General features: G+C 39.0%; 1 protein-coding gene across 2 annotated transcripts in view; it reads left to right on the forward strand.

The window, feature by feature from the left end:
* Window positions 1-3,683: 3,683 nt before the first annotated feature.
* GRM1 (glutamate metabotropic receptor 1) overlaps window positions 3,684-27,499 on the forward strand; it is a gene marked incomplete at both ends in the record, with an annotated part of 294,451 nt that continues 270,635 nt past the window's right edge. The window contains one exon of one of the 2 annotated variants that reach the window (XM_079780139.1): window positions 3,684-4,398. In XM_079780139.1, the coding sequence (XP_079636265.1) occupies window positions 3,699-4,398 (700 nt within the window). The remainder of the gene's footprint in view (window positions 4,399-27,499) is intronic. The other variant, XM_079780140.1, reaches the window with a different exon arrangement.

Genomic DNA, 27,499 nt, shown 5'->3' on the forward strand with positions numbered 1-27,499 from the left:
AATTGATAATTTCAAATTGATGCATTTGAAATTATTTTTTCATAACACCTGTAATATATAATTTATGCATATATCTTCTGTCATGACACCCAAGTTCATCATCTTTAAAATTGTTTCAGCCAGCTTGAATGTGTAGATTTTACTTGGACTGTTTTGAGAACAAATAAATCTGAACATTTAATTATTCCTTCAGTAACAGAATCTTTTCTAAATTATGCCAATATGATATACTGTATTAAAAATACTCAGTTTTAAGGAGTACACATTAAAGCTAAATTAGATAGCAGAGACATTACATTCTTTAATCCTGAAAATCATATTTAATGGTGCATGTATGCACAGAAGTCTTTGTACATTAACCATGTCTATGAAATATGCCACAACATGTTTAGGGCTTATCTTACTAGAATAGTATTATCAAAAATGGAAGTTAAATGGCTAATAAAGGAATGAGATGGGGCACTGTGAACACTTGTAAGTTGCTCTTAGAGCATACCTCTTCCTTAGGGTACTGGCAGAGAACCATTTTACCCGATGTGTGAAGACAGAAGCTTACCTTCTATTTTCCTCAAGTAAACCTATAGTTACTTCCAGAACTGAGATGTTTTAGGACTAATGTGTGTGTACCTGGTTCAATGCATTATTAATAGTATTATCAAAATGGAAGTCAAATGGCATACCTTCTATTTTCCTCAGGTACACCTATGGTTACTTCCAGAACTGAGATGTTTTAGCACTAAAGGGTGTGTACCTGGTTCAGTGCATTATTAATGGAAAAAGAAAAAAATCCTATCCTTTTTACATTGTCTAAGAAAAAAATCCAGGAAATCTGACATATGGGGGGCGGGAGGAAGACCAGAACCAGAACGAGAATTAGCTTCTGTTCTTGACTGGAGACATTGTTTCCTTTGCTAAGTTTCATGGAACTTACTAAAGGGTATTCAAAGCTATCTCATGTGGTTGTTCCCTCCAGGCCGACATGGCATCATTCCATAGAATAACGATGACATGGACCAGGTGGCTATAGAGGGACACACATAAGCTGATCTCTCTTCTCTACAGATGACAAAAATAGAAAGCTTTGAGCAAGAGTGGGAAGGCACACTGTCACTTGTCTCCCCCTGCCCCCCTCCTCGAAGAAGCTGGGCCACATTCTGCTCAGCCACCATGTTCCCAGAGGAATGTGATTTAACTTCCACTTTTCACACAGTAAGAAGCAACACTGTAGACCTGTCGGGAGGGTGATGGCAGCCTGGGAGGATTTTGGATAAGTGTTTTTCACTCCAGTGTTTTCATGTGACCTGACTTTCATTCTCAATTTAGTTCCATCTTGACCTGGAAAATGTAGCCACGGGTTGCCTGTCTTCCTTCAGCTCACCTTGATCACGGTGTGCATCCCCCTTCTCCCCTTACCCCCACCCCATGCAACCTCTACCCCTCCCCCTTGAAACCTTCTCATAGAGCCTTTCTCTAGATGTCTCCATGGGTATTTACGCTGCTTCCTTCAGAAGGGTCTTTACTTACAGGGAGAGAAAATGCATTTGGGTCTTTGAAATACATAGAAGGAATATTCACCTAAATCAGTCTTAGTGGTTCCCCAGATCTGACTTTTCATATATCTAGCAGCTGTTTAAGAACCCTATTGTAGTAAAAGAATTAATATTCCCCACTTCTTCCTAGCACCCCTCCCCCGCCACTCCATTAAACGACTGATTTTTATGCATGAGATTATAGACAAGCCTTGGGTGACCTGTTTTTTAATTTTTTTTCCTTCCCCCTCCCTCTTTTTTTCCTTGCGGTAAAATAGTGCTGAAGAAAGAGGGCACTAGTGTACAGCCCAGATCGCATCCTTGCACCGTCTGGATTAGAGCTGAGGCGTCTGCTAACGGCGCGTGGCGGCGGTCCTCTGACCTGGGGACCATAGCGCTGTCTGCCCGGACTCAGGTACGTCTCAAGCCCAAAATTCTCCAAGCCGACTCAGGTGAGCAGAAACCTCCCGGCGGTGAGAAACCCACCCCCAGTGGGAGACAGTCCCAATCTATGGGATTTTCCTCCTGGTCCCAGGGGCACCCTCGCTTATTTATGTATTTTCGTCCTACATCCCGGGAAGTACTGGAACCCATGGATGCCTGGGTTGTCTCCCTCCTTTTGCCTGCCTCACCCCACATGCTCCTTTAGCTCCTTTCTTCTCCGACTCTCACCTTGAAAAAGGAAGCCGAGCAGGGACGAGAGAGGGAGCCAACTTCAGCCCCAGGAGCAGCTGGAATTTGGCGCCTCTGTTCAACCCCCTCCTCCCCTCCCCCCCCCGCTGCCCCCTCTCCCCACAAGCGGCCAGGTTTGAATATGCTTGCAAGAGCACTGGCGGCAGAAGGAAGAGAATGAGGACTGAAGGGTGGTGAGGAGGCGAGGGGAGGTGTGTGTGTGTGTGTGTGTGTGTGTGTGTGTGTGTGTGTGAAGAATGCAGTGGGGGTGGTGGTTGGAAGAGCGAAATCGGGAGCCAGGGTGGTGGGCTGTCAAAGAAATTGCAACTCGCTGATCACTCCAGGCTCTGCCAGGGGAATGTCTGGGTACCTGGACCGAGCGCTGTCCAGGGTTCTGAAGGCGGCAGGGCTGGGCTGCAACCGCGACAGCAACCTTGACGCTCTGTTCCCTTTCTGGCAAACTAGGCACAGCCAAAGGTCCCCATTTAGGCGAGTGCAGGGGCCCTTCCACCCCCTCCCTCCATCCCCCATCGCAGGAAACAAGTTACCTCATGTGCACCCTTCCTCCCTGAACATCTACTGTAAGCCTGACTTCTTGGGCAGGGGGAGGGGGACATACCAAACTCCGATGTGCAGACTTCACCAGGCATTGCCTTAGTAACTAATATGAATTTCCTCAAGCTGGCACATTTATATTTACTACTTGGGTTGTACGCCAGTGTCTCTTCAATCCCTCAAGCTAAAGTGAAAGGTGCCTTCCTTGTTAGCGCTTCCACCTTCTTAATGAAAGAGTTTCCAAATTTCTTCTGCGAAAAAGTTGATCTTTTCAAATCCTGAAAGTTCGCTGAAGGTGAAAGATCTAACTTCTCCGCCCATTTCTCTCTCCCCCTCAAATCAATTAGCATACCGGGTGTTTGAGGACCGGGAGAGACTTGTGGCTGGAGGAGGGGGCGGGTCGGCGGGGCTCTCTGCGTCTCTCCGGATGATGAGGGCACCCGGGGACCGGACACATCACCTTCCGCTTGGACCAGAGCTGCCTCCCAAGCGGTCCCTCCAGCCGATATCGTGATGTGCTGAGATGAATGGGACTGGGCAACTATTCGCATCACTGACCCCTGAGTTTGACACATGTGATAACTGAGCTTTGATTTTCTTTCTTTCTTGTAGACAGACAGCTCTCAGCTCACCGCTGGCTGCCACCACGACGCCCACTGTCCCCTTGATCCGTTTACCTTGGTGCACCGGTGAAGAAAGGGCACTCGAATCCGCCTAGAAACGCCTCCCGGGAGCGGAGGTGGTCCTGGAGGACAAGGAGCGGGAGGCGGAGGGGAAGGAGGCTGTGGTGCAGGCGGCGAAAACGCTGGAAGAGCGGTGTTGGCGAGCAGGACCCAGCCGGGAGAGGCAGGCGTGGGGCGGACCCGCGGTGCGCGCCCAGAGCCGGCTGCGGGACCAGCGTGGGAACGTGGCCGGCCGGCTGTGGACGGCGTCCTCATCACCATGGTCCGGCTCCTGTTGGTTTTCTTCCCCGCGATCATTTGGGAGATGTCCCTTCTGCCCAGAAGCCCTGGCAGGAAAGTGTTGCTGGCGGGAGCCTCATCTCAGCGCTCGGTGGCCAGAATGGACGGAGATGTCATCATCGGGGCCCTTTTCTCAGTCCACCACCAGCCTCCAGCCGAAAAGGTGCCGGAGAGGAAGTGCGGGGAGATCCGGGAGCAGTACGGCATCCAGAGAGTGGAGGCTATGTTCCACACCTTGGATAAGATCAACGCAGACCCAGTCCTCCTGCCCAACATCACGCTGGGCAGCGAGATCCGGGACTCCTGCTGGCACTCCTCGGTGGCTCTGGAGCAGAGCATTGAGTTCATCAGGGACTCCCTGATTTCCATTCGAGATGAGAAGGATGGACTCAACCGGTGCCTGCCGGATGGGCAGCCCCTCCCCCCAGGCAGGACTAAGAAGCCCATTGCGGGTGTAATCGGCCCGGGCTCCAGCTCTGTAGCCATTCAAGTGCAGAACCTGCTCCAGCTCTTCGACATCCCCCAGATCGCTTATTCCGCCACGAGTATCGACCTGAGTGACAAAACTTTGTACAAGTACTTCCTGAGGGTTGTCCCTTCCGACACTTTGCAGGCAAGGGCGATGCTTGATATAGTCAAGCGCTACAATTGGACCTATGTCTCTGCAGTCCACACGGAAGGTAGGCATTGCATTTGGGGAAAGAAAGGTGCCGCGAAAGCCAGGGCGTTGCATGATGTGTTCCTGGGACCATAGTATCTTTCCTGTTTGCTTGTTTCCCCCCCAGCTCTGTGGGGAACAGACTCTGCCCTTCTCAGCACAGGCCCACCCAGGCATTGCCTTTAATGCCTATTCTGGTCTAAATGTAGTGTAGGAAAACTGTGTCCCATGTGTTTCCAGTGATAGAAGGAGCATAAAAGATGCCCAACTCTCCATGGACAGTGTCCAACAGATTTTGGACTGACATGCTTGTTAGCCCTCATTTTCTAAGTTTGTGTTTGGTAGACTTATTTGCCCAAGGTGTCATCCCACTCTTAAGTGACCGGCTCCGGTTTCCCAGAATAATCCAATATGAGAAATTAGACAAAAAAAATCCACTGGCCCTTAAATTGGTACTGAAATCTTTATCTTGTCTTGAACAGCTGAAGGTGCTTCTTTGTCCTAATGTGCCCCTTCGTACCCACACAAGACTTCCCTTGTGAATGCTGGATTTATGCGGTCATCTCCCCCAATATATCAGATACTTATATTTTAAATTCTGGGGTGCCTTAGATACAAAGGAAAAGTGAATAATTTAAATCACTTATTTATTTTCTCCCCACTACATATGTTAAAATTGTCTAAATGTTTTATGAGATATAGGTGACCTCTTGAATTGGAGTTTTGGTTTCTAGTCTTTTTCTTTTAAACAATGTCTGCTCATTAGAATTTCAAGTTAGACCAATTATAAATTACAACTAAAAGGATAGTAGATATCAGGTTTAAAATGACTTTTTAAAAATAAAATAGGATTACCTGAGGTTAAACTTTGGTATTTATACAGTCCTACAGATATAAATTCTTAAAGAACTTCTTTATATAAAGATTTTCTTTACTCTCTTCATCTTAGCCTATATAAATTTTTGGATAAAATGAGACTTTTGAGTCATCTGCTTTTAACTCCCTTGCTAGGTTTATGAAGAAAATGAGACCCTGGTTATACATTAATGACTAGGATAATTCACATGTATATGCTGGCATTTGAAAAGAATCTTGAGAGTATTGCTGCATTTATATTCCTTAATATAAAATTATTAAGAGAAAGGCCATTGGCATGACTTCATATTCTTTTAACAGTCACACAATATGCAGTTACCAGTGTGAAGTTTGGTGACAGAAATTAAAAATCATTCTTACTGAAGTGGTATATGGTTTTTGTTAATGGAAACAAATGCTTTACTTTATTAAGGGAGCAGAGTTTTTACGACAAACATTAAAAATAATGTAGAATTAATTATACATTATAATTTTAGACTTTGCTTTTGAAAAACAACTTTCTGCTGCAATATTGTGACTTCTAACAACTGACTCATGTTTCTGAATCTTAATTTTTAATAGTGAATTGCATACCTCTTTATTAACAAAAATCTTATTACTTTTGTTGAGATGCAAATTTAAGTTAAAATGTCAGTCCCTTACATTTTAATGTTCAATGTTCATTTCTTACATTTTAATGTTTAATATAGTTTCCTCTAGTGCTCAGATGAAACATCTTGAAAGCACACATTAAAAATTGTTAATTATCAGCATTAGAGAGATCTCTAAGGTGATGACAAAATCTAGAGTGAATGTGGTTTAATTAAATATTTAATAATTTTCCCTCCATTGATTTAGGTAATTGATTATAGATATTAGAAGTGTAAATTCCTCCTTCAAGAAAAAGTAATACATCCACATCTTGATACAGTAGTTTTATTTTCCATATTTTATTATAACTTTATTTTTTTGGGGTGGTGAGATGTTGAGAAAAGACCCCCCCTCCTTTCTTCAATCTGTTTTCCAGTTGCATCACTTTACTAAAAATAATTGCTAATAGTGGGTTGCTTTCTGACATCTAGAATTATGTTTTTGAAAAATTAATTGGACTTGTGTTTGCCAATTCTATTGAGGAAGGGCTCATATTAAAATGTCACCCGTGTGTTAGTTGGACTTTGTTTCTTTTCTGCCTTCTGACTGGTGTTGTGTGGGAGAGATAATGTCTCCATACTATTATAGTGGATTCCAGACTAGATTGTGTTCATAGAACACAGAGCTCACTTTGGTGTCTATTTTATTACCAAGAGATTATGCCATTTGCCTTGCCTTTTATATATGATATCTTATTTTCTCAAAGAGAATTTATTTCTTCTCTTATTAGACTTAATATCTGTGGAAACTAAATTGCTTTTATTTTCTTCTATCAGCAAAGAAGAAGTATCACAGCCTCCTTTATATAAGTTCCAACTGTAAATTTGTTTTTCCTGAGGTTCTGCCCTCCTGCTTCTACTGGCCTGTAGGCAGTTTTTTGCATCATTTAGTAATTTTCCTGCCTTCAGACTGATGGGGTCACCTACTGGTGATAGTTCCCTGTCATAAGACAGCTAAGACCACATATCAGTGTTGCTTCTGCCATCTGCGCACTATTTAGGAAAGTGGTCAGTTTGTCTGGGTATTAGCAATTTGGATCTTAGAAATTCTGGAACCTCCGGTGACCTTCACCTCTCCTTTCCAAATTAGCTATTCTCTAGTCAATTTACCATCACAATTTCTCCTATTAGAAGTTAGCCTAGAACAGTTAATATCAAAATAATTAAGTGACTAGACTAGTGTACTTCATTTCTATGGTTAATTTTGATAGACTTTAAAATCATAGGTGGAACACCCTATTCTTTGAATGTTCCAATTTTTTTATATTCCTGTATTAGTTCATTTTATGTCAACATAGAGCTCAGAGATATTTCCTGGTTTTGCTGTTTAACCAGCTAGAATTCAGTTGTTATATTTTTGCATACTTTTAAAATCTTCTATAATGTCATGGTGCCACACTTGTCTTCTGGTTATGACAACTGTCAGCTTATCTGACATAAAACTTACCTGCAATAAGGTCTCCAGAAATTTTGGGGGACTGATTCCTGAGGGGAATATTGAAATATGATCTGCCAAATGGTGGGGGCTCTGAAGCAATAGAATTTTATCCACAAATAAAAATTGAATGCACTTTGGAGGAAGTGAATTCTTACTGAAATGTATAAGGAGATACATTAGATAGGGACTGGAAAAGTAATTTTAAAAAGGTAATTATTGTAGAATTCTGGGTACTGAGTTATTAAAGTGATTGAGAAGGATAAAAGGTGTTCCAAAGGAATACTTTATGTGAGAATTTGTTGTGCAAAAAGTTAGGGACAAAAAGGGGTCGAAGCTACCTTCAGATTTGAAATTTTGGAGGACCAGGAGGATTTTAGTGCAATTAATAGATTTGTGATAAGTAGGTTTCCAAACCATGATCTGTTAGGTTTAAACAACATGGACTTAAATTTGATATGTTAAATATGATGTGAACGTTAACTAAGAGCACATAGATTAAAAACCAGTGATAGTTGTGAGATTTTCTATTTGTGATTAAAAAAAAAAAGTGTTCACATCCAAGTAAGCCTTATTTACCCAGAACCTTGATTCTTCAGCTGACTTACCAAGGAACTTGTGAGTTGGCCTCTTTAAACTCTGACCTTTTACATTTTAAACATTTTACAAGGTGGTTTTTGCAAACTATATTATATCATTTCTAACTTCTTTTAAAGAAATTGCTTAATTTAATAGCTAATATTCTTGAATATACCAAATAATCAGTATGAATATCAATTGTTACATGTGCTGGGATACAGTGGTAATCTTGAAGCCAGTTGAAAAATATAAAGCAACTTATTTCTATCACCAATGGCCCCATATTGACATACTTTTGAGATTTTTATATTTATTTTTGTCTTACATTGGCTGGGCTGATTAAATTCATTTTCTAAGTGATATAATCAGTATTTAGTGAAGAGCTACTATGTACAAAATATTAAGGTGAAATGCAAAGATGAGAAAGAATACACCTTTATTATTTTGAGAAAGCGTAAACTTTTCTTAATTTTTCGGCCCAACTATCAATCACTCCGTGACTTCATTTGCCTTGGAACAAATATTATAAAGAGCTTGCTTGGCCCAGCCAGGGTGGCTCAGTAGTTGAGTGTCAATCTATGAATCAAGAGGTCACAGTTCAATTCCAAGTCAGGGCACATGCCTGGGTTGCGGGCTCTATCCCCAGCTGATCAATGATTCTCTTTCATCATTGATATTTCTATCATTGATGTTTCTATCTCTCTCTCCCTCTCCCTCCCTCTCTGAAATAAATAGCTGGCTTGCATAGGGTATCAGTGATGGCGAAACTATGACACGCGTGTCAGCACTGACACATGTAGCCATTTCTGATGACACGCGGCCGCTGAGGCGGCTGCATGCCGAGGATGAAACATTTGCTGCTCCTGAGGATGAAACATTTGCTGCTCCTGAGGATGAAACATTTGCGAAATAATGTTTTTTCCTCAAAGTGACACACTACCTGAGTTATGCTCAGTTTTTTGGCGAAGTTTGACACATCAAGCTCAAAAGATTGGCCATCACTGGGGTAGATGGTGGTGGCAGCTTCTACTTTATGTCCTTATTATGTGGCTTGCCAGTTGCCATTCTTCAGTTGCTATTCCTCTTTAGGCACTAAAATTTTTCTCTTAGTGATCTCTGGAGCTAATATACAATGACTGTTTTATGGCTTTTTAATAACTTTATGGACAGTGGCTGCGTTGGTGTCATCTTAAAGAGATTTTTCAGAAGCCGTATTTCCAGCATGCCCTTTAGTAAGACCTCAGAGGGCTGGGAAACCATAGGCAAGGACAGGGTAGTTTAACGAGTACCTTAGAACCACTGAAGAAACAACTCAGTGCATACTGTTCTGATATTAGAGTGGAAGCAATATCTCAGTAGGAGATGTTGTCAGTTTTCAGGGAAGCTATCGTTCAAAACCAGAGTCAAGCTGAGACATAAAACCTTGTCAAAATGACGTGCTGTCTTATCCATCAAAGAGCTACCATTAGATTTTGAATTTATGTGGAAGTATTTATATAGAAGTATTTATGTGTGCAGGTTCCACTTATTTTTTACATCAAATTGTTCTTGATGAATGTCCACAGCATTTTAAATCTTAATTTACATAAAAATTATCATTTTAATTTTCTTCAGTGTCCTGGGAACGTTTGTTTTCATAAACTTAAGGCATTGTGGCACCAAATATAGCAAAGAGAAATTAGTGGCTCAAGCAGAAACTTGGTGATCAGAGATCCTCATTTATCAATTTTAAGATTATCTATTTTAGTCACTTTATGGCCAACAAATTGTAGATTCAGCACAATTATCTAAAGCAGGGGTGGGGAATGTCCAGCCTGAGGGCCATATAAGGCCCATGAAATGATTTGGTCTGGCCCTGCTGAGGCATTAGGGATTAATTAATTAAATGTTTGACCAAATACAGCAGGCTAATTTTTAAGTTGATAATTTTGTATGGCCTGAGAATGATGTTATAAATATCCAAATTGCCCTTGGCAGAAAAAGGGTTCCCCACCTCTGCTCTAAAGGATTCAGATAACAGCCTTAACTGTCAATTGAAACACAAGATTTGGGGGAGCAGTTCTTTATCACCAAGTAATTAATTTTGCTTTTTAGCAAACACATGGCCATTTATTCATTGATAAACACATGTGTCTATTGTGTTTCAGACACTGATCTTGGTGCTAGGAAGACATAAATGAAAAGAATAACAACTACTATTATTAGTAGTACTTTTTTTTATTATTATCCTCAAGGGTCCCATAATCTGCTGGAAGAGACATAGAACTATACAGGTAGTTATAGGCTCCTGGGTTACAAAAAAGCACATCTAGTCACTTTTTAAAAAGAAATTCACAAAAAGACTGTTGGAAATACTGTATGATCATCTGAATTTTATTTGTAAAATGTGAATGGTAATTGTCATATGATTACCTAACAGCAGTATTTCAGAGAACAAGGAAATGGTATGTATTACTACCTGTCATCTGTTGTTATTAAACTGTCACCTAATAGATGAATTCTTAAGGTATTAGCCCTTCTTAACTGATGAATATTGAGCAAATGCATGAAATTTGTTAATCAGGTATAGGTTTTTTACCCTAAAACCTAGTAACATAAGATAAAAATGAAATTCATGGTTAAAATAAAAGTGCAGCAATTGTCATAGCTTTTAGAAAGCTTTCTCATGTTACAAATGAGAAAACAAAGGTCCAGGGAAATGAAAATGACTTGCCCAAGACCATAAAATGTGTTAGTATGTTAGTATCAAAGGCAGGACTAATACAGCTTCCTGTTAGATACTTTCTTAACGTTTATTTGTTTGTTTTTAAATCACAAGATCCACCCTCACGCATTCCTCTCTCCTGTGAGGTTTTATCATCCAGCCCAGTTACATTCTTCCCAACTTTGCTGCTGTCATTCAGCAGCTTCCAGGAGACTCTCCTGTCATTGAAAATGCATTCTTATTGCTGATAATCTTCCTTTCAGTGTCAACTCTTGCCATACATTTGGATGATTGTAACATTCATGTGTGTGACCCACTGATACCTATCCTCATAGTTCATTCAGCTCAACTCTGTGTCCTTTGCCTCCTCTTCAGCAACCTACCCACTCTGACCATAGTCTGGCATCTTGACAACATCAAGACCTGTTCCATCTCTGAACTCTTAGACACCAGAAAGCCCCTGAACAATAGCCTTCTCTTCTCTTCCACTTCTCTTGCTCCCAACTTACCTGCTCTTCACATTTCCCTGAAAAGTATGGGATCAAGCCATTTTCTTACTTTACTTATTTTCTCCTGTGGATCTGAGTGACTTTGCCCCATATTTGTGTTTGTTACCATGTTGTAATAAATCTCCTTTTTCGGAGAAAATGAACTTCCAACTTAAAGTGGCTACTCTACATCAAGCTCTAGTTGAGGAGATTTTAAGTTTGCCATTTTTTCTCAGCCCCTTCAGTGCAGAAAAATAAGGAACAGAAGGGAACACTATATATATATATATATATATATATATATATATATATATATATATATATTTAATGAAAGCGGAAAGGATCTCATGCCTATGAGGGCTGTGGTCAAGAGTGGCAGATCACATTTGCTCAGACAGTTCTGTGGCATCTTTTCTACAACCAGGGGTGCTGGGTAGTGGATAAGGATAACATGTTAGGAAAGAATGTCTAAAGTTGAATTTCGGGTCAGGGATAAGATTGACCCAGAGGGCTAGTGGAATTAGTCATGCTAAACTTAATCCCTTAAATTTATTCTAAAGATGAGATTAAATGTAACTGTGTATAAAACTAGGTAAAGGTAAGATACTATTATCATTGTCAAGCTACTCTAATCTTAATTAAGAAGATGTCCTTAGTCTAGGTGAGTCTGTGTGCAATAAATAGAGAAATTTTCTGGGTAAAGGGTGTGCAGATATAAAGAGAAGATGTATATCTTGCATATTTGCTCATTTGAAAAGCACATTTGGATTCACATTCTCTCCTTTCATAACAATTGCATACATAGAACGTGACGTTAAGTGAAAGCCCTTTGGTTGGGAAGCTCTCTCTAGAATTATTGCTGAACACTCTGAGGCAGTTTCCTCTATTCTTTATGGTGTTCTGACATATTTTTTTAATTTATATGTTATAGAGAGTACAACAAAAAAGATCAATAAACAAATTGCTGACAGTATGTTCAAAATGAGAAACTGTTTACAATAGAATTTAAAAGGTAATATAAGGATAAAATAGTGGAAACAACTTACCATAAACAAATGATATCTTCTTTTCCTTAATAAATATGCTATTATAGCTTCACTTTTTGTTTAACAGGTATTACTCTGTTAATAAAAAAGAAGGTATGTTCAGATTTCTATCTTAATTGAACAAATGTTTAGTGAGCACCTTCTCTGAGTCAGACCAGAGATCAGATAAACTATAATCCCTCTATCAAGAAGTTCACTGTATAATGATAACCAGTCAGTTTGATAAGTATAATCATAGGAATAAGTATGACTTAGAGAGGTAACAGAAAGAAATGTGACCAGATCTCTCTGGCACAAGAAAAGAAGTGATGAAAATTCATAGAAGCCTCTGAAAGGTGACATTTGAGGTTCACTCCATTAGAGGAATAAGAGGAGGACACAGAGGAATGTATGTGAGTAAAAGTCCTGACATTGAAAACAAAAAAATTCTCAAGGAACTCTAAACACATCGCTAATTCTGAAATGTATATTCAGAGACAAGAAGTGGGGAAGGGTCAAGCTATAAAGGGAGGAGGCCTAGGTCACTAAGGGCAATCTTGTCAAGCCAAGGAATTTAGATTCTATTTTATAAGCATTGTGATCCAGTGAAAAATTTTAAACAGCGAAGAAATGTGATAGGTTAACATTTTGGAAATGGGACTTGGAAAACTTTGGAGAGGACAGGTTAAGAAAAGGAATCAGATTGGAAGCCAAGGCACAAGTTGGCAGCCCATTGATGGTTGTGGGAACAGTGGAGAGAGAAGGCCAATTTAATTTTCAATTTAGTCGAGAGAGGATGAGAGCTTTACTAAAGGAAGAGTCAATGGGGATGAAAAGGAGAGAATGGATTTGACAGTCATTTTGTAGGGAGATTAGGATTTAGTGACTGATTGGTTATATGAATCAAGAAGAAAGTGAAGTCAAGAATGACTCCCAGGTTTCCATTTTACAGAACAAAATAGGGAAGAAAAGAGGAAGCACGTACTTGGGAAACATGAATTTTAGAAAGGTTAATTTGAGGTACTTATAGGACAATGAAGTTGAGAGATCCCATAAGTCAAAGATCTAGAAAGAAAGGTCAGTTTGAGTTTATCAGCAAATAGTTAGGGTTAAAACCTTAAGAATGGATGAGATTGCCAAGAGAGAGCAGATAGCATGGAAAGAAGGGGCCATGCTTGAATAGGAGAAGGCTTTCTGTTGGGTAGTGATGAGTTTGGCAAGAGGAGAAAAGAGGTTTGAAAATAACGTTTGGTAGCCTTTGTTTTCTCAATTATTCAGTGAGGCGGATGGAAAGGGAAAGGGAGAAGGTCAAATTCAAATAGAGCAAATTTTCAGAGGGCCCAACTGAGATTGGAAACCATGTATTACTACTAGTGTCAGTTCCTATTATTTTGATATTCTCTCCAGTGGTGTTGATCCCCCAACACAAATTCGGAGTCTTAGCTTTCATGGCAGTTCATTAACTTGGCCACCTGCTGGCTCAAACACCAGGATCTTTCTTTAGTTAATAACATAGGATACCAGGTGTTCACCAGAGATCATAACCTAGAATTATCCTTTGTCCAGCTTTTTTCACAAGGCCTGATGAGGGAATTGATATTTAAGAAGAGATCATTATCAATCAGTTAGCGTAACATTAAGTTTCCATAATACTACATACCTGACTTTTTTTTTTACTCTTTTTGAAAAATTGCCTTTTCTAAGTTGAATTTTAATTTTGTCATAATAATAATAAAACATCTAAATGTTTTATAATTTTCACTATTTTTTAAGTTAATGCCTATTATGCTGCTCAATGTCCCTTGTATAAAGTCCATTGTTAAAAATTCTTTTTAGATTTAATACCATGAAATTGTTGATCTCTCTTGAAGAATTGACAAGTTTCATTTTAATTGGTAATGATAGTATTGTGTTTTCCATTTTTATCTTTGCCTACCAGGAAGCTCAGAGCTAAATTTAATGCTCAACCATAGAACATGTTTAGATTACATGTGTAGATATTAGCTTCTTCCACCTTACTTCAACAACATTATTTCATACTTTTTAATAGTTGTACAATTTCTCAACTCCATTTTAAAAGGAGACCTCACTGTATGTAGGTACAGATCCCTACAGAAGTTTTTGTATGTTATGATGGTCATGACAAGCTGAGAGATTTTTGTTTTGTTTTTTTAACTGGGAAAGGTGAGGGGGGAGGTTATTCTAAACTCATAGATGAATATGGTAAAGATGGAAAAAGTATTTCTATGTATTTGTTGTGTACAGAAGAATCCTTGAGTGTTGATTATGTATTAGAGGAGAATCATGCTCCTTTAATTAGTGCAAAATTCCGTCCTCCGGCCCAGAGATGCTCTGCCCACTGCTGTCTTTTTCTTCTTCAGTGCATTCTGGGATCTGCTATGTGACTGTGCTGGGAAAATTTGTTTGGTTTGGCGGTGTGTGTGTGTGTGTGTGTGTATAAAACATTCTTCTCTATGGTCAACACTAAGCAGGGCTGCTCTGCCTCTATAATTCATAACAATCTCTTTTTCTCTTCTTATCCTTAGGGAAAAAATAAATCTGTTCAATGACTGTTCAGTGACAAATGTAAAGGGACCTTGCCTTTTACTGACTTTCTAACTTTTCCTGATATTCTCATCGTGTATCTTCTAGACCATAACTGCTGGTAGTCTGGTAGCTGGTTTTTCTGAGTGTTCTAGGCAGCTATGATTATGTCCTTTGGGCAAAGATCAACATGATTTATCTTAGAAAACTGAGATGGATGCAGGATGAGACACCAAAAGACACCCAACACCTCTTACGCCTGTTTGTATAGATGGTCATTAAATCACAGACAGTAGAGGGAGGCCCTATCCATTGATATATGTCAAGAATGAATTACCCTTTGCTTTTAACTAGAAATGCCAGATTTGAAACTATGAAAGGCAAATTTTATTTTTTCTTTTATGTCAACACGTGCTGAAGAAAACCTTAACATGTGATTTCCTTGATATGCCATTTTAAAAGTAAAATTTTAAGGGGTCAATGGGGGAAAAAAGGAGACGTGTAATACTTTCACCAATAAAGATTTAAAATAAAATAAAATAAAAACTAAAAAAAGTAAAATTTTACTTGAAACAACTTCTTAAAATTGAAAAATATTGAGTGAGTGATTAATTTTTGAAGTGCTTATATTCTCCCTTTCAGGAGATTATTTTTAGGCTCTCCTAGAACACTGGTTTTCAAACTTCAGTATGCAAGCCCATTACCCGGAAAACTGGTTAGGTTCTCAGGTGGTATGCATGCTCCTGGTCCACAATAAGAGCAGAACCTCTGCAAGCCCCTTCTGATAACTTACCTTTCATGATGGTGCATTGCGCATGCTTTCTCACACGTTTATGAATTATTTCCTTAAGAGTCATTTTATCTGTCTCAAGACAATGTTCTATGATCCTGAAATAGGCAAAGAATGGCTTTTAAAATGTGCATATTTAGAAAATTATAATGAAGATGTTTAACTATTCATTTATTACATTCAATGACTTTTTAAAAAATGCATTAAGTAGCCTGAATAATTACTGAATGTGGTAACATTGTAGTTAATAAAATATCTGGTGACATGTATGCCTTCTTCTAGAATACTCTGCCCCAGTAGAATTTCTCCCCTAAAGAGTGGGATCTTAATTTTGTTTTGTTCACTGATGTATCCTGAGCAGTTAGAAGAGTGCCTTGCACATAGTAGACGCTCAATAATTATTTGTTTAATTGATGTAAGTAAGGAAGGCTTGGTTTCAGTTTCTTTTTTTCTGCCTTAGTAAGGGGTTTGATGATTTAAGAGCTTGTAAGCTTCATATCGATTCTTATTGCCTAGCACTATAAATGTAAATGAAGCAAGATAGTAGACTAATTATTCAATTTCCAAGAGCCAACAACCTTGAAAGTCTTTTTTTTAAACTAAATTCTTCATAAATAATTTTTTCTTTTTATTTGCTTCTTTCTTATAGTAGTAGAATAAAGCAAAGAAAATATCTAATTGATTTCATGTTTTATGGGTAGACTCACTCCTCTTAATATCCCCCTTAGTCTTTTATCTTTCTAATAACCGATGAAAAATCACTACATTTACAGTCAATTAAAACTCCCAGGTTGTTATATTTCCTCATTTTCTTCCTTTTTATAAATATTGGTGTCTGGTACTCTCTATCCTCCCTTAGATTTTAGTGCCCAGGTGAAGTGGGAAGTGTACCAAGTGAGAGAACCTGAGTTTCATCTCACTTCCTCCATCAGATACTTCTGTGACTCCAGACAAGTCACTGAACCACTGTAAGTCCGTCTTCTCATCTGCAAAAGGTCTGCCATGTCCTCCTCCCAGACCTCCATAATGAACCGATGTGGAACTGCTAGTGGCATTATTATATTCTACTATAACTTATACTATTTTCTCATTTTGATTATTAATAATTGCCTCCTGGAATCTGCTTTTCCCAGAAAGTTATAAGCAACCATTTCTACTTAACTTCTACTTAAAATGATAGATGTTGTGTTGAAGGAAACATTTATCTAAGTCCCTGATTTGAAAACAAAAATTAGAGGTTAGGTGACTTGCCTAAGATTGTACACAGATAGTTGCTACAAGAGGAAGACTCTCATTGCAACCCAGCTTTTCCATTCTATCTCCCGTGAAGCACCTTTGGACATTTACCACTATATCTTTACATGCTTTGTCTGCTCTCTGATTTTTTGTCACCCTCAGTCTTTCTACGTGTGTTTGAAGGGCAAGCCTCAGCTTCATATCAATGAGCCAACCAGTTAATTAATTTATTCAACAAATACAGATTCTACTAATCATCCGTCAGTGTGCTGGGCACCAGATATGAAAAATGAATCCAGGTTTCAGATGTCAATTAAGGTTGGTAACATACCCAAATATCCATAAGAAATTATATAGATATTAAATTTAGAATAAAAGTATGAAATATGAGAATATATAGAAGATATTTTTATAGAGTAAAATAATATTATCTATGTTTCCAGACTTTATGGAAATCCTGTAGTACCTGCCATTGCTTATGGTCCAGAAGGAGAGATAGAGAAATAATTATTGCCACATCAACGTGTGGATGAGTGTGGATGAGAAGAGAGTGTGGAGGTTCAGGGAGGGGAAGATTACTTCTAGGTGGCATCATTAGTAGGTATCTTGGAATAAGTGGCATTAGGACCTATCTTGGATGGTAGCTAGACTTGCAAATGAAAATCCAGATGGAAAAGGAATTTCTTATGAAGGAAATGTTAAATAAGGGATCTGACTAATATGCTAACAGGTAAACTACAAGGAATGGTGAACTGTTTAATTTATCTGGAGAAGTTACCTAAAAGGGAGTTGTGGAAGAATTGATTGAAAAGTAGGCTCAGATGTCAGAGTTCTGAGAATGTCAGAGTTTGAATTTTTCTTCTACCTGATAATTTAGTCAAAATAGAGTAGACCCTCTTTTGCAAATTTCTTTCAAAGACTGATAAATAGCTAGTTATTTTTACCTTTTTCTGCCCACTCTCCCCCCCACCCTGCCTTTTTTCCTTCTTCCTTGTAGAATTTGTGCTAGAAAGTAACACTTTTATAGGAAAGCCCCCCGCCCCCACTTTTTTTTGTCTGTCAAAATGTCATTAATCTGTCCATTTCCATTTCCATAGTAATGCAAACATTTCATGGTTAGAAGTATACTGGTGAATGTATTGCCATGTTTTGCAGCTAGAGTTGCAGCCTCTGTGGACATGTGGCCCGCCTCTCAGTGAAGCAAAAGGCATATTACAAGCTGGTTTCTCAGCTGTGAAATGCCACTACTTAGGTCACATGCCTCAGATAAAAAAATTGCCAGGAGCAACGCCTTCTCCTTGGCACAGAGACGTGCCACCTGTCACCCAAAGCTGCCGTCCCCTCTGGCATGCATCGAGCACGGATAGCTTTGATTCACTTCTGCATATGGGGAGGTTGTGTTCTCTGCCTTTTGCAGCATATTTCTCTGTAGTTTTTATCTAATGTAGAATTCATTCTGGAACTCATTGAATGGGGAATTATCACCCATACTTATCGTGGTCAAATCTTAATCTGGAAGAATAGCTGTAACCTTGGGGATAGCACTTGAATGAAAATGTGAATTGTATAACATGTGTAGATAGAATATGACAGGCATATTTCCACTCGACACCTAGCCATGAAACCACCCTTGGTGACATGACAAGATCACACCTTATATCAGTCCTTAATAGCATACAAGGATTCCTGAAAATCAGCCTTAGAGAGCACACATTCTGGACCCACTATAGAATGCATCATAAACTTTTAAGGCATATAAAACAAGAAACATAATTCATATTTTCACAGGCAGGTAAAACATTCCTTATAGTTTGTACCTTATTTTTTGTACCCATATATGTAAGGTCTGACAGGGTGTTAAGCACCAAGTAAATGCTTGATTAATACATGTTGAATGAGAAGCAAATGATGGTCCCATGAAAAGGTAATCTAATAGGCATTTGGGCTGACGATGATATTGGAATCCTTTGGCTTCCTATTTCTCTAAGAAGGATAAATTCAAAAACTACCTTTATGAAAAGATATAGATCCTTTCTGCCATAATAATGCCATCTCGGCACAAGTATTATATTTAAGAGCTCATAACATGTTTTTCTGTTGTATTTTTGAGTGGCTCAAGAAAAAACTATATTAAAATGCATATATTCAAAAAATTTCAAATATTATTCTTATTTTTTCATCTGTTCTTGTTTTTGGTTGAATTGTGTCCCACCCAAAAAGTATGAATCTTAATTCCAGTACCTTCAAATGTAAGCTTAATTGGAGATAGTGTCTTTGCAGAGTGATCAAATTAAAATGAGGTTATTAGGGTGGGACCTAATCCAATGTGACTGATGTTATTATAAAATGAGGAAAGTTGGATATACAGACATGCAAACAAGGGAAAAAACATGTGAAGTTAAAAGTAAAGATTGGATGAACCATCTGTAAGCCAAGAATGCCAAAGGTTGCCAGCAAGACTGTGGAAGCTAAGAGAGAAGCATGGAACAGATTCACCCTCATAGCCTGAAGAAGTAATCAACCTTGTTGACATCTTGATCTTGGACTTCTAGCCTATAGAACTCTGGAACAATAAATTTATGTTATTTAAGCCACCCCATTTATACTTTGTTATAGTGGCCCTACGAAATGCATACATTTCTTCTCAGGTTATTGTATTGCTGAGAAAAATTAGTCTTTATGGCCCAACTGATCCTCAATTTCATAACCTTTAACCTCTCCCATGTCTGACCCACCACTTTGTACTCAAAAATGGTAAAATAATGTAGACATCTGTTGTCATTATTATTGAAAAATAATAACAATGACAGCATCTTTGAGCTTTTATTATTTGTCAGGCACTGTGTTTAGTGTTTCATGTACACTACTTCACCTGATCCTTCCAATAACCCTATAAGGTAGGTATGGTAGTCTGGAAAGATTAAAATTTCTTTCTAAGTCACACCAGTAAAAAATGGTAGACACAGGGTCAGAATGAATCTGTCTCATTCCAAAGCCCAAATGGCTAGCCACAACATAGTCTGCATACAGAGGCACTACCATACTTATGACCAGGCTTATGAATGAGGCTAGATATTGTCAGAATTTGAATGCCTATTTAAATGTCTTTGGGAAATGTAATCAGGGCAAAGACCATATTACCATGAGTCAGTGTTTTGTGCTGGTCTCAGCCCATCAACAACCAATACTGTGGCTGGACCAGCCTTTGTGGTAATTATTATTTCAAGAAGCCCTTCAGCAATAACCATTAGGAAACTTTTGAAAAGATACAGTTTTATAACTTAGAAAACCTGGAAATCACAGAACATAATAGTGCCAGAGAGAAAGAGAGAGAGAACGGGCCTAGGGTTCTGCTTTTATTAGAGTGGAGGCCTAGTGTTTTGGTTCATTCATTATTGGTAAATTTAAAACACAAGAGCCAGAATTTGAAATGAAGGAAGAGAAAAATTCAAGTACCTCAAATGGCCAGCTATTGAAATCAATTACAATGATCTCCAAAACAAGGGAGGCTCAGTGGGGGAGGCAGCCTGTTTCTTTGTGTAGTCCAGGGGCTGCCCTGTGTTTATTGGAGATAGCCATCTTGGAAGTGGATGCCTTTTTGAAATAGATGCCTTGGGCAATCAAAGCTTAAACCAGATATTTGTATTACAAAGAAGAAAAAAAAATCTGTCAGGGTTTACACTGAAGTTAGACACTATCTTAAAAAAAAACACCAGGTTCTGCCCTAGCTGGTTTGGCTCTGCGGACACAGCATCGGCCTGTGGACTAAAGGGTCCCTGGATCAATTCTGGTCAAGGGCATATGCTGAGGTTGCAGGCTTGATCCCCAGTAGGGGGCATGCAGTAGGCAGTCAATCAATGATTCTCTCTCATCATTGATGTTTCTATCTCTCTCTTCCTCTCTGAAATCAATAAAAATATTAAAAAAATATCAGGTCCTTGAGTCATATTGTATCCAATATGAATTGGATAAAATTATATCTAACACCTGTCCTGTTCAACCAAGAGGACCACTTAGCCTAGATCATTACCGCTTCAGAAACGGATAAGATAAAAACACACTGGGTCTTCTTTTCTAGTTCTCTTTATCTTCTAAGATGAGTATCTATTTAGAAAAGGCAGTTCTATTCTAAAGCTTGCTTCTTTTGGCTGTAGGGAAACATTGTCAGAGCATTAAGATGGCTATGTATTTATTTGTTTTAAAGATACCTGATACTTCTTGAAAAACCTTCAAATCTGTAACTGCTAGATATGATAAAAAGACATAATTATAATTTTCCTGTGTTCAGAAAAATCCTGTAATTACAAAAGGAAACAAACATACTATATTTCTTTTTTTAAATCTTCTTTATTGATTAAGGTATAACAAATGTGTCCTTATTCCCCCTTTACCCCTCCCACTCCCCCCCCCCCCCCCGACGCTCATGCCCTCACCCCACTGGTGTCTGTGACCATTGGTTATGCTTATATGCATGCATACAAGTCCTTTGGTTGATCTCTCCCCCTTACCCCCACCCTCCCCTACCTTCCCTCTGAGGTTTGACCATCTGATCGATGCTTCTCTGTCTCTGGATCTGGTTTTGTTCATCAGTTTATGTTGTTCATTATATTCCATAAATGAGTGAGATCATGTGATAATTATCTTTCTCTGACTAATTTATTTCACTTGGCATAATGCTCTCCAGGTCCATCCATGCTGTTGCAAGTGGTAGGTGTTCCTTCCTTTTTACAGCAGTGTAGTATTCCATTGTGTAGATGTACCACAGTTTTTTAATTACTCATCTGCTGATGGGCACTTAGGCTGTTTCCAAATCTTAGCTATTGTAAACTGTGCTGCTATGAACATAGGGGTGCATTTGTCCTTTCTGATTGGTGTTTCTGATTTCTTAGGATATATTCCTAGAAGTGGGATTACTGGTTCAAATGGGAGTTCCATTTTTAACTTTTTGAGGAAACTCCATACTGTTCTCCAGAGTGGCTGCACCAGCCTGCATTCCCACCAGCAGTGCACGAGGGTTCCTTTTTCTCCACATCCTCGCCAGCACTTGTCATTTATGGATTTGTTGATGATAGCCATTCTGACAGGTGTGAGATGGTACCTCATTGTTGTTTTGATTTGCATCTCTCGGATGATTAGTGACTTTGAGCATGTTTTCATATGTCTCTTGGCCTTCCTTATGTCCTCTTTCGAAAAGTATCTATTTAGGTCCGTTGCTAAAATAAGAGATTTTTCAGTGGGCTAAGGGGAAGAAAGTCTTTATCCTCTCTCCAGAAATTTCTAGGGCTTTTGTACTGGGGAGTTTACTACGTTTTAAAAAATTTGATAGTGCTCTGAACTGATTTATTCTCAACTCAGAATGTATACAGTGCCAGTGGTTTTCCTGTGGAGTGTTAGTTCATGTGGAAGCCAGTCTCTCTTGTTTGATTCCTAGTGTGATTATGGTCACATGTTTGTGAGATTCGTGGATTGTTATAAAAGGAATTCAGATGTTGGGTGTGGTTGGACTGAATGAGCCCCACACCTCAGATGCTATGCTTCTATGTGCAGGAATTCACCGAGTCTCTGGCTTTGTAATAGAGCAGTGTGAGCATCTCTACCTGGGAGAGGTCTACAAATGACCAGCTTACCAATGAAGCTATCAGCCTTTTCAGTGTTGGACCCTCCATTTGTAGTTAGTGGTCAAGCAGATGCACAATAAGCAGTGTGAGTATAAAGAAGGAGATTAATGGTTAAGGGGGTGGCTTTTGGAGTGAGACCTGGTTTCTTATCCTATCTCTGTCATATTTGAACTGTGTGTCTTTAGGCAAGTCACTTAACCTCTCTAAGTTTCACTCCTCAAATCTGTAAACTGAATATTTTAATTGTACTAACTTCTCATGGGATTAAATGAGATAATGACTGGCATATAATCAGAACTCAATAAAATTCATACATATATACATATAAGCTAATAAAGTGGTGTTGTGATATGGCATATTCTACTTTAGTTAGCTTCTATTAGAATGACCTTTCCTCCCTTTGTAAAAATGATACCTTTAAGAGGAAGCATAAAATTTACTAGTAGAGCCCCCCTGTCTTTGAAATGATTTTCACCTGGAAAATTTTGAGTTTAATAAGCTTCTGTGAAAAGGTAGAACCTTTGGAAAGCATAGTACTTAAAGCTCTTTACCTTAAGGTTTTCAGATAATCATTTATAGTGGGCATGGCCGATTGGCCAGAAAGGAAGAACTAATCCTGTACAGGTCAGTTGGAGGACATCAAGGTTATTCCTAGTTCATGATTTTTATTTGGTTCCAGCTATGATATAGCATGTTTCCTGAAGGTCCCTGCTGGTCGTCTTTAATCATCATCATTATTGTTCCCTAAGCACCCTTATATAATCTTGATTTATAGAAAGCAATGACTTCTATTCTCTAAAAGGTTGAAATCTGAAATGAACACCAGGAAGGCAATAGTGGCTGCACAGGTGTGGGGTTTGAGTCATGTCCATAAGGTCATGAAGCTGAAAATAGAACCTTGTTGTCCTGGTTGTAACTTTCTTGAGGGCAGAATCATTTTTTTTTATCATTTTTGTGATTCTTATAGCATCTATTACAACTCTTTTCACTCAGATTGCAAATGTTAGTTGAAATAAATTCACATTTGTAAAGTAGGAATTGTTTATCAGAATTGTGAGGCTGTGAGGAAAAATATTCTTTATTTGTCTTAGGAAGTTAGAGATTTGAGGGTGTTTTTTCTTTTGTACCCAAACTTTCTTAAACATATTTACTATATATGTTACATTCCCTTCCTTACTATTTTCTGGGTTATAAACTCAGCTATATCTTAAGTTTTCACTTTTTGCATAGTGCAATGGTTTTCACTTATGGTTGAACATTATAATCACCCGGGGAGCTTAAAAACCTACAGGTGCCCAACTTTACCTGCAGAGGTTCTTTCTTTCTTTTTCTTTTCTTTTTAAAATTTAAATATATTTGTATTGGTTTCAGAGAGGAAGGGAGAGGGCGAGACAGAAACATCAATGATGAGAATCATTGATTGGCTGCCTCCTGTATGCCCCCTAATGGGGACTGAACCTACAACCCAGGCATGGGCATGTGCTCTGACCAGGAATTGAACCATGACCTCCTGGTTCATAGGTTGATGCTCAACCATTGAACCACACTGGCAGAGCTGCAGAGGTTCTTTCTAATGGAGCCTGGAGAGCCCTGAATATGTAAAGGGTAAACTTGTTCTGGCATCACCTAGTATCTCCTGTTCCATCTTTCTTCACAACTCTAGTCATGGGCCTTCTCGCCGTCCATAAGCACTGGAAGGGCGCCCCCCCCCCCTCACTTGGAGGCGTTAGTGTTGTTTCCTCTGGCTGGAATCCACTTCCTTTAGATCTATGGGTGACTGGCTGCCTGCTTCTTTTCACTCTCAGGCTTTACTTAGTTCAAATGTCATTTCCTCGGGAAAGCCTTCTCTATCCAACTTATCACCATTCTCCTCTTACTTTCTATCCTATTGCTTCCTTTGATGTACTTTTTGCCATTTATGACTATTGGAAATTATCTCATTTATGCAATTTTTACATATTTTTAGTCTCACCTACTAACAGGACACTTGTATTTCCAGAGCCTTGAACAGTGCCTGGCACCCAAAAGTCTTGCAATAAATATGTTTTTCTGAATGAATAAGCCCAAGGGCTTATGTTTTACAACGGGAATGCCAAATATGTAAGTAGGCATTGCTAACTGACTGTGGCATCTTTTCTCCTGGGTTTAGTAGCATAGTTCTCAATATGGTTCTCAATCATCTACTGTTACGTTCAAGATAAAACCTACTTTAAGTCCCTGGTTTAAAAATAATTTTTTTGTACATAGCTTTTTTATTTGAGGAAATTGCGGCTCAACTAGTAACCAGTTTCTACTTGTCCATTCAGTCTTTTATTCATTTACTCCAAAATATTGGTTAAAATTTTAGAATACAAGAAGCAAGATTCAGATTTTGCCCAACATGTCTCCAGTGCTTGTATCTTTTTGGTATGCTTGGTTATAATACATTTTTCAATTATACATTGCTGAAATTAATTCAATAGGGGCCTCAAAACAGATACAGAAGTACTTTGTATAAGGCTATATATGACAAATGCAAGAGGAAGGATTATAGCGTAGATTCTGTGGTAGAATTAGAGGCTGAAGGGATTTCAGATCATCCACCCAATAGCCTAATTTTGCAGATGAGGAATTGAAGCTCAGAGAGGATAATAGTTTGTTTTCCATGAATGCTTGTAGGAGGAATAGAGGACAGACAGACTGAGTGGTCAAGGTCAAGGTCAAGGTCAAGTGATTACTTTGTGGTGCAGGGGATATCAAAACCCAGCTTTCAGTCCAGGGCTCTTTTGTTCCCAAATATGTGTGCTTAGTACCACCTGGAGATGTTGTTAAACATGCTGGGGATGGTATTCTGGGACTTGAATTTTATCATCCCTCTTCCCCAGGTAATTATGTTGCACAGCCAAATTTGGGGACCATCGTGTATACCATATCACTAATACACAAATTTGTTTCACCCATAACTGCATAAATTAAGTATGGAGAGTACCATTTATAGGACTTTCCAAAAAAAATTTTTTTTCTAATATTTGCTTAGCTTCACAATATCAGTCTTTGAGCTAAATTTCAATCAGCTAAAGACTTTCTTCTGACATTTAATTAAATTCAACAGCAATTGAGTATGAGGGATATAAAAGTGAGTAAGATGTCCTTCTTAATATAAACTCTTTAAAATCCTGCTTATACCAGAGAGAAATAAATAAAAGAATCTCTGTTTTCCCTTTAATTTTAGTGTCACAATAATTTTCTTCCTGATCTACTATGACAGGGAAGATGTATAGGTAGGTGTGGAAGGCAAGTGAGAGGCAGGGGTGATGGTGGTGGGTGGGTGAGTGGAGAGAGCTGAGCACTGGCTAAGTGAAAAGATAGGAATGAAGAGGAAAAGACTTGCCTTGGGTCTAGTTGAAGCTTTCAATACAGAAAGGAACCTGCCTGTCCTGTTTAAGCTGTATTCTGAGACCAACACAAGCGCCTGGCACGTATCAGTGTTGTTGTTTTTAAACATGTTAAGTGAATACACACACACACACACACACACACACACACACACACACACACATATATATATATATATATTTGCATTATTATGCCAACTCTTTTGAAGAAATTGAGGTGTAATAAATAGGACTAGTATTGTTTTGATGACTTTCTTTTAATAGTTCTAGCATAATATCTTGTACATTTTGGCACATAAGGAACTTTGTGGTCAAGCCTTTAGCATTGAAGTTGAGATAAGCATTATACATTTTAATACTTTCTATACATAGAAAGAACTGATAACACAGATTTTCAAAAATATTAGGAAAGCTTATTTCTGTGGTATGTGTTTGTGCTTCGTGGAAGAGAAGTGGAGTTGGGTAGGTGTGTTTATTTTCCAACGTAGGCAGCATGTAGAGAAATAAATAAATTCCCACAGCAGCTGTAAAGATGGATACTCTTTGATTTTGCATTTTTAAATAAAATAAGGTGGTTGCTCACAAAAATGGGAACATAACTGTAAATAAATAACTTAGGAAAATGGTATAGCTGGATTGGCAGTAGTGAAAAAGAAATGCCTGTTTATTTAGTGAATTTTAATAAATTTTTATGTATGCATACAGCTCACTGAATATACAAGGCAAAACAATTGAATTTAGTCAATCACTAAATTCATTTGAAGGGAAACTGACTAGTCAGTGAGAAAAACCTTCCAAATGGTTAATTAATTATTAACATATTTACTGTTTACATGAATTTCCCTTCACTCAAACCATACAAAGAATGTTTCCAAACATAGGCTGTTGTAATGATCATAGTCCCCCTCTCATCCACAGTTTCGCTCTCTGTGATTGTAGGTACCTGCAGTCAACCGTAGTCTAAAAATATTAAATTGAAAATCCCAGAAATAAATAACTTACAACTGTTGAATTACACACCGATCTGAGTAGCATGATGAAATCTTGCGTTGTCTCGCTCAGTCCCTGCCCGGATGTGAATCATCTCTTCGTCAAGAGTCTCCAGACCTTGTATATACTACTTGCCCACCCCCTAGTCACTTACTACCCTGCTTGGTTATCAGACCTGCTCTTGTGAATCATAGCATTTTACTTAATAATGGCTCCAGGGGGCATTTTACTTAATAATGGTCCAAAGCACAGCAGTAGTGATGCTACCAATTTGAATATGTTAAAGTCATGGCTCCACGATCCAGGAGCACCGGAAGGAGATGGTACTCCTTGCGTATGGTCAGAACGTCAATGGTACCGTAATTCTACATCACAACGCCTACATCATTCCCTCCAGTCATCTTGTCGCATAGGCACTTTATCATCTCACATCATCGCAAGCAGGGTGAGTACAGCACAATAACATATTTTGAGAGAGACCACATTTACACAACTGTTGTAATTGTTCTATTTTTACTATTAGATACTAGAGGCCTGGTGCACAACATTCGTGCACTGGGGATGGGAGGGCCCCTCAGCCCAGCCTGTGCCCTGTTGCAGTCCTGGACCCCTCGGTGGACATCCCCCATGGTGTCCTTAGCACTGCCTCAGAGGTGAGAGAGGCTCCCACCTCTGCCGCTGCGCTCGCCAGCCATGAGCCCGGCTTCTGGCTGAGCGGGGCTCCCCCTGTGGGAGCGCACTGACCACCAGGGGGCAGGCAGCTCCTACGTTGAGCGTCTGCTCCCTGGTGGTCAGTGTGCATCATAGCGACCAGTCATTCCGCCGTGCGGTTGAT

This window comes from Cnephaeus nilssonii (genome assembly GCF_951640355.1).
Source record: "Cnephaeus nilssonii genome assembly, chromosome: 9".
Classification (NCBI taxonomy): Eukaryota; Metazoa; Chordata; class Mammalia; order Chiroptera; family Vespertilionidae; genus Cnephaeus; species Cnephaeus nilssonii.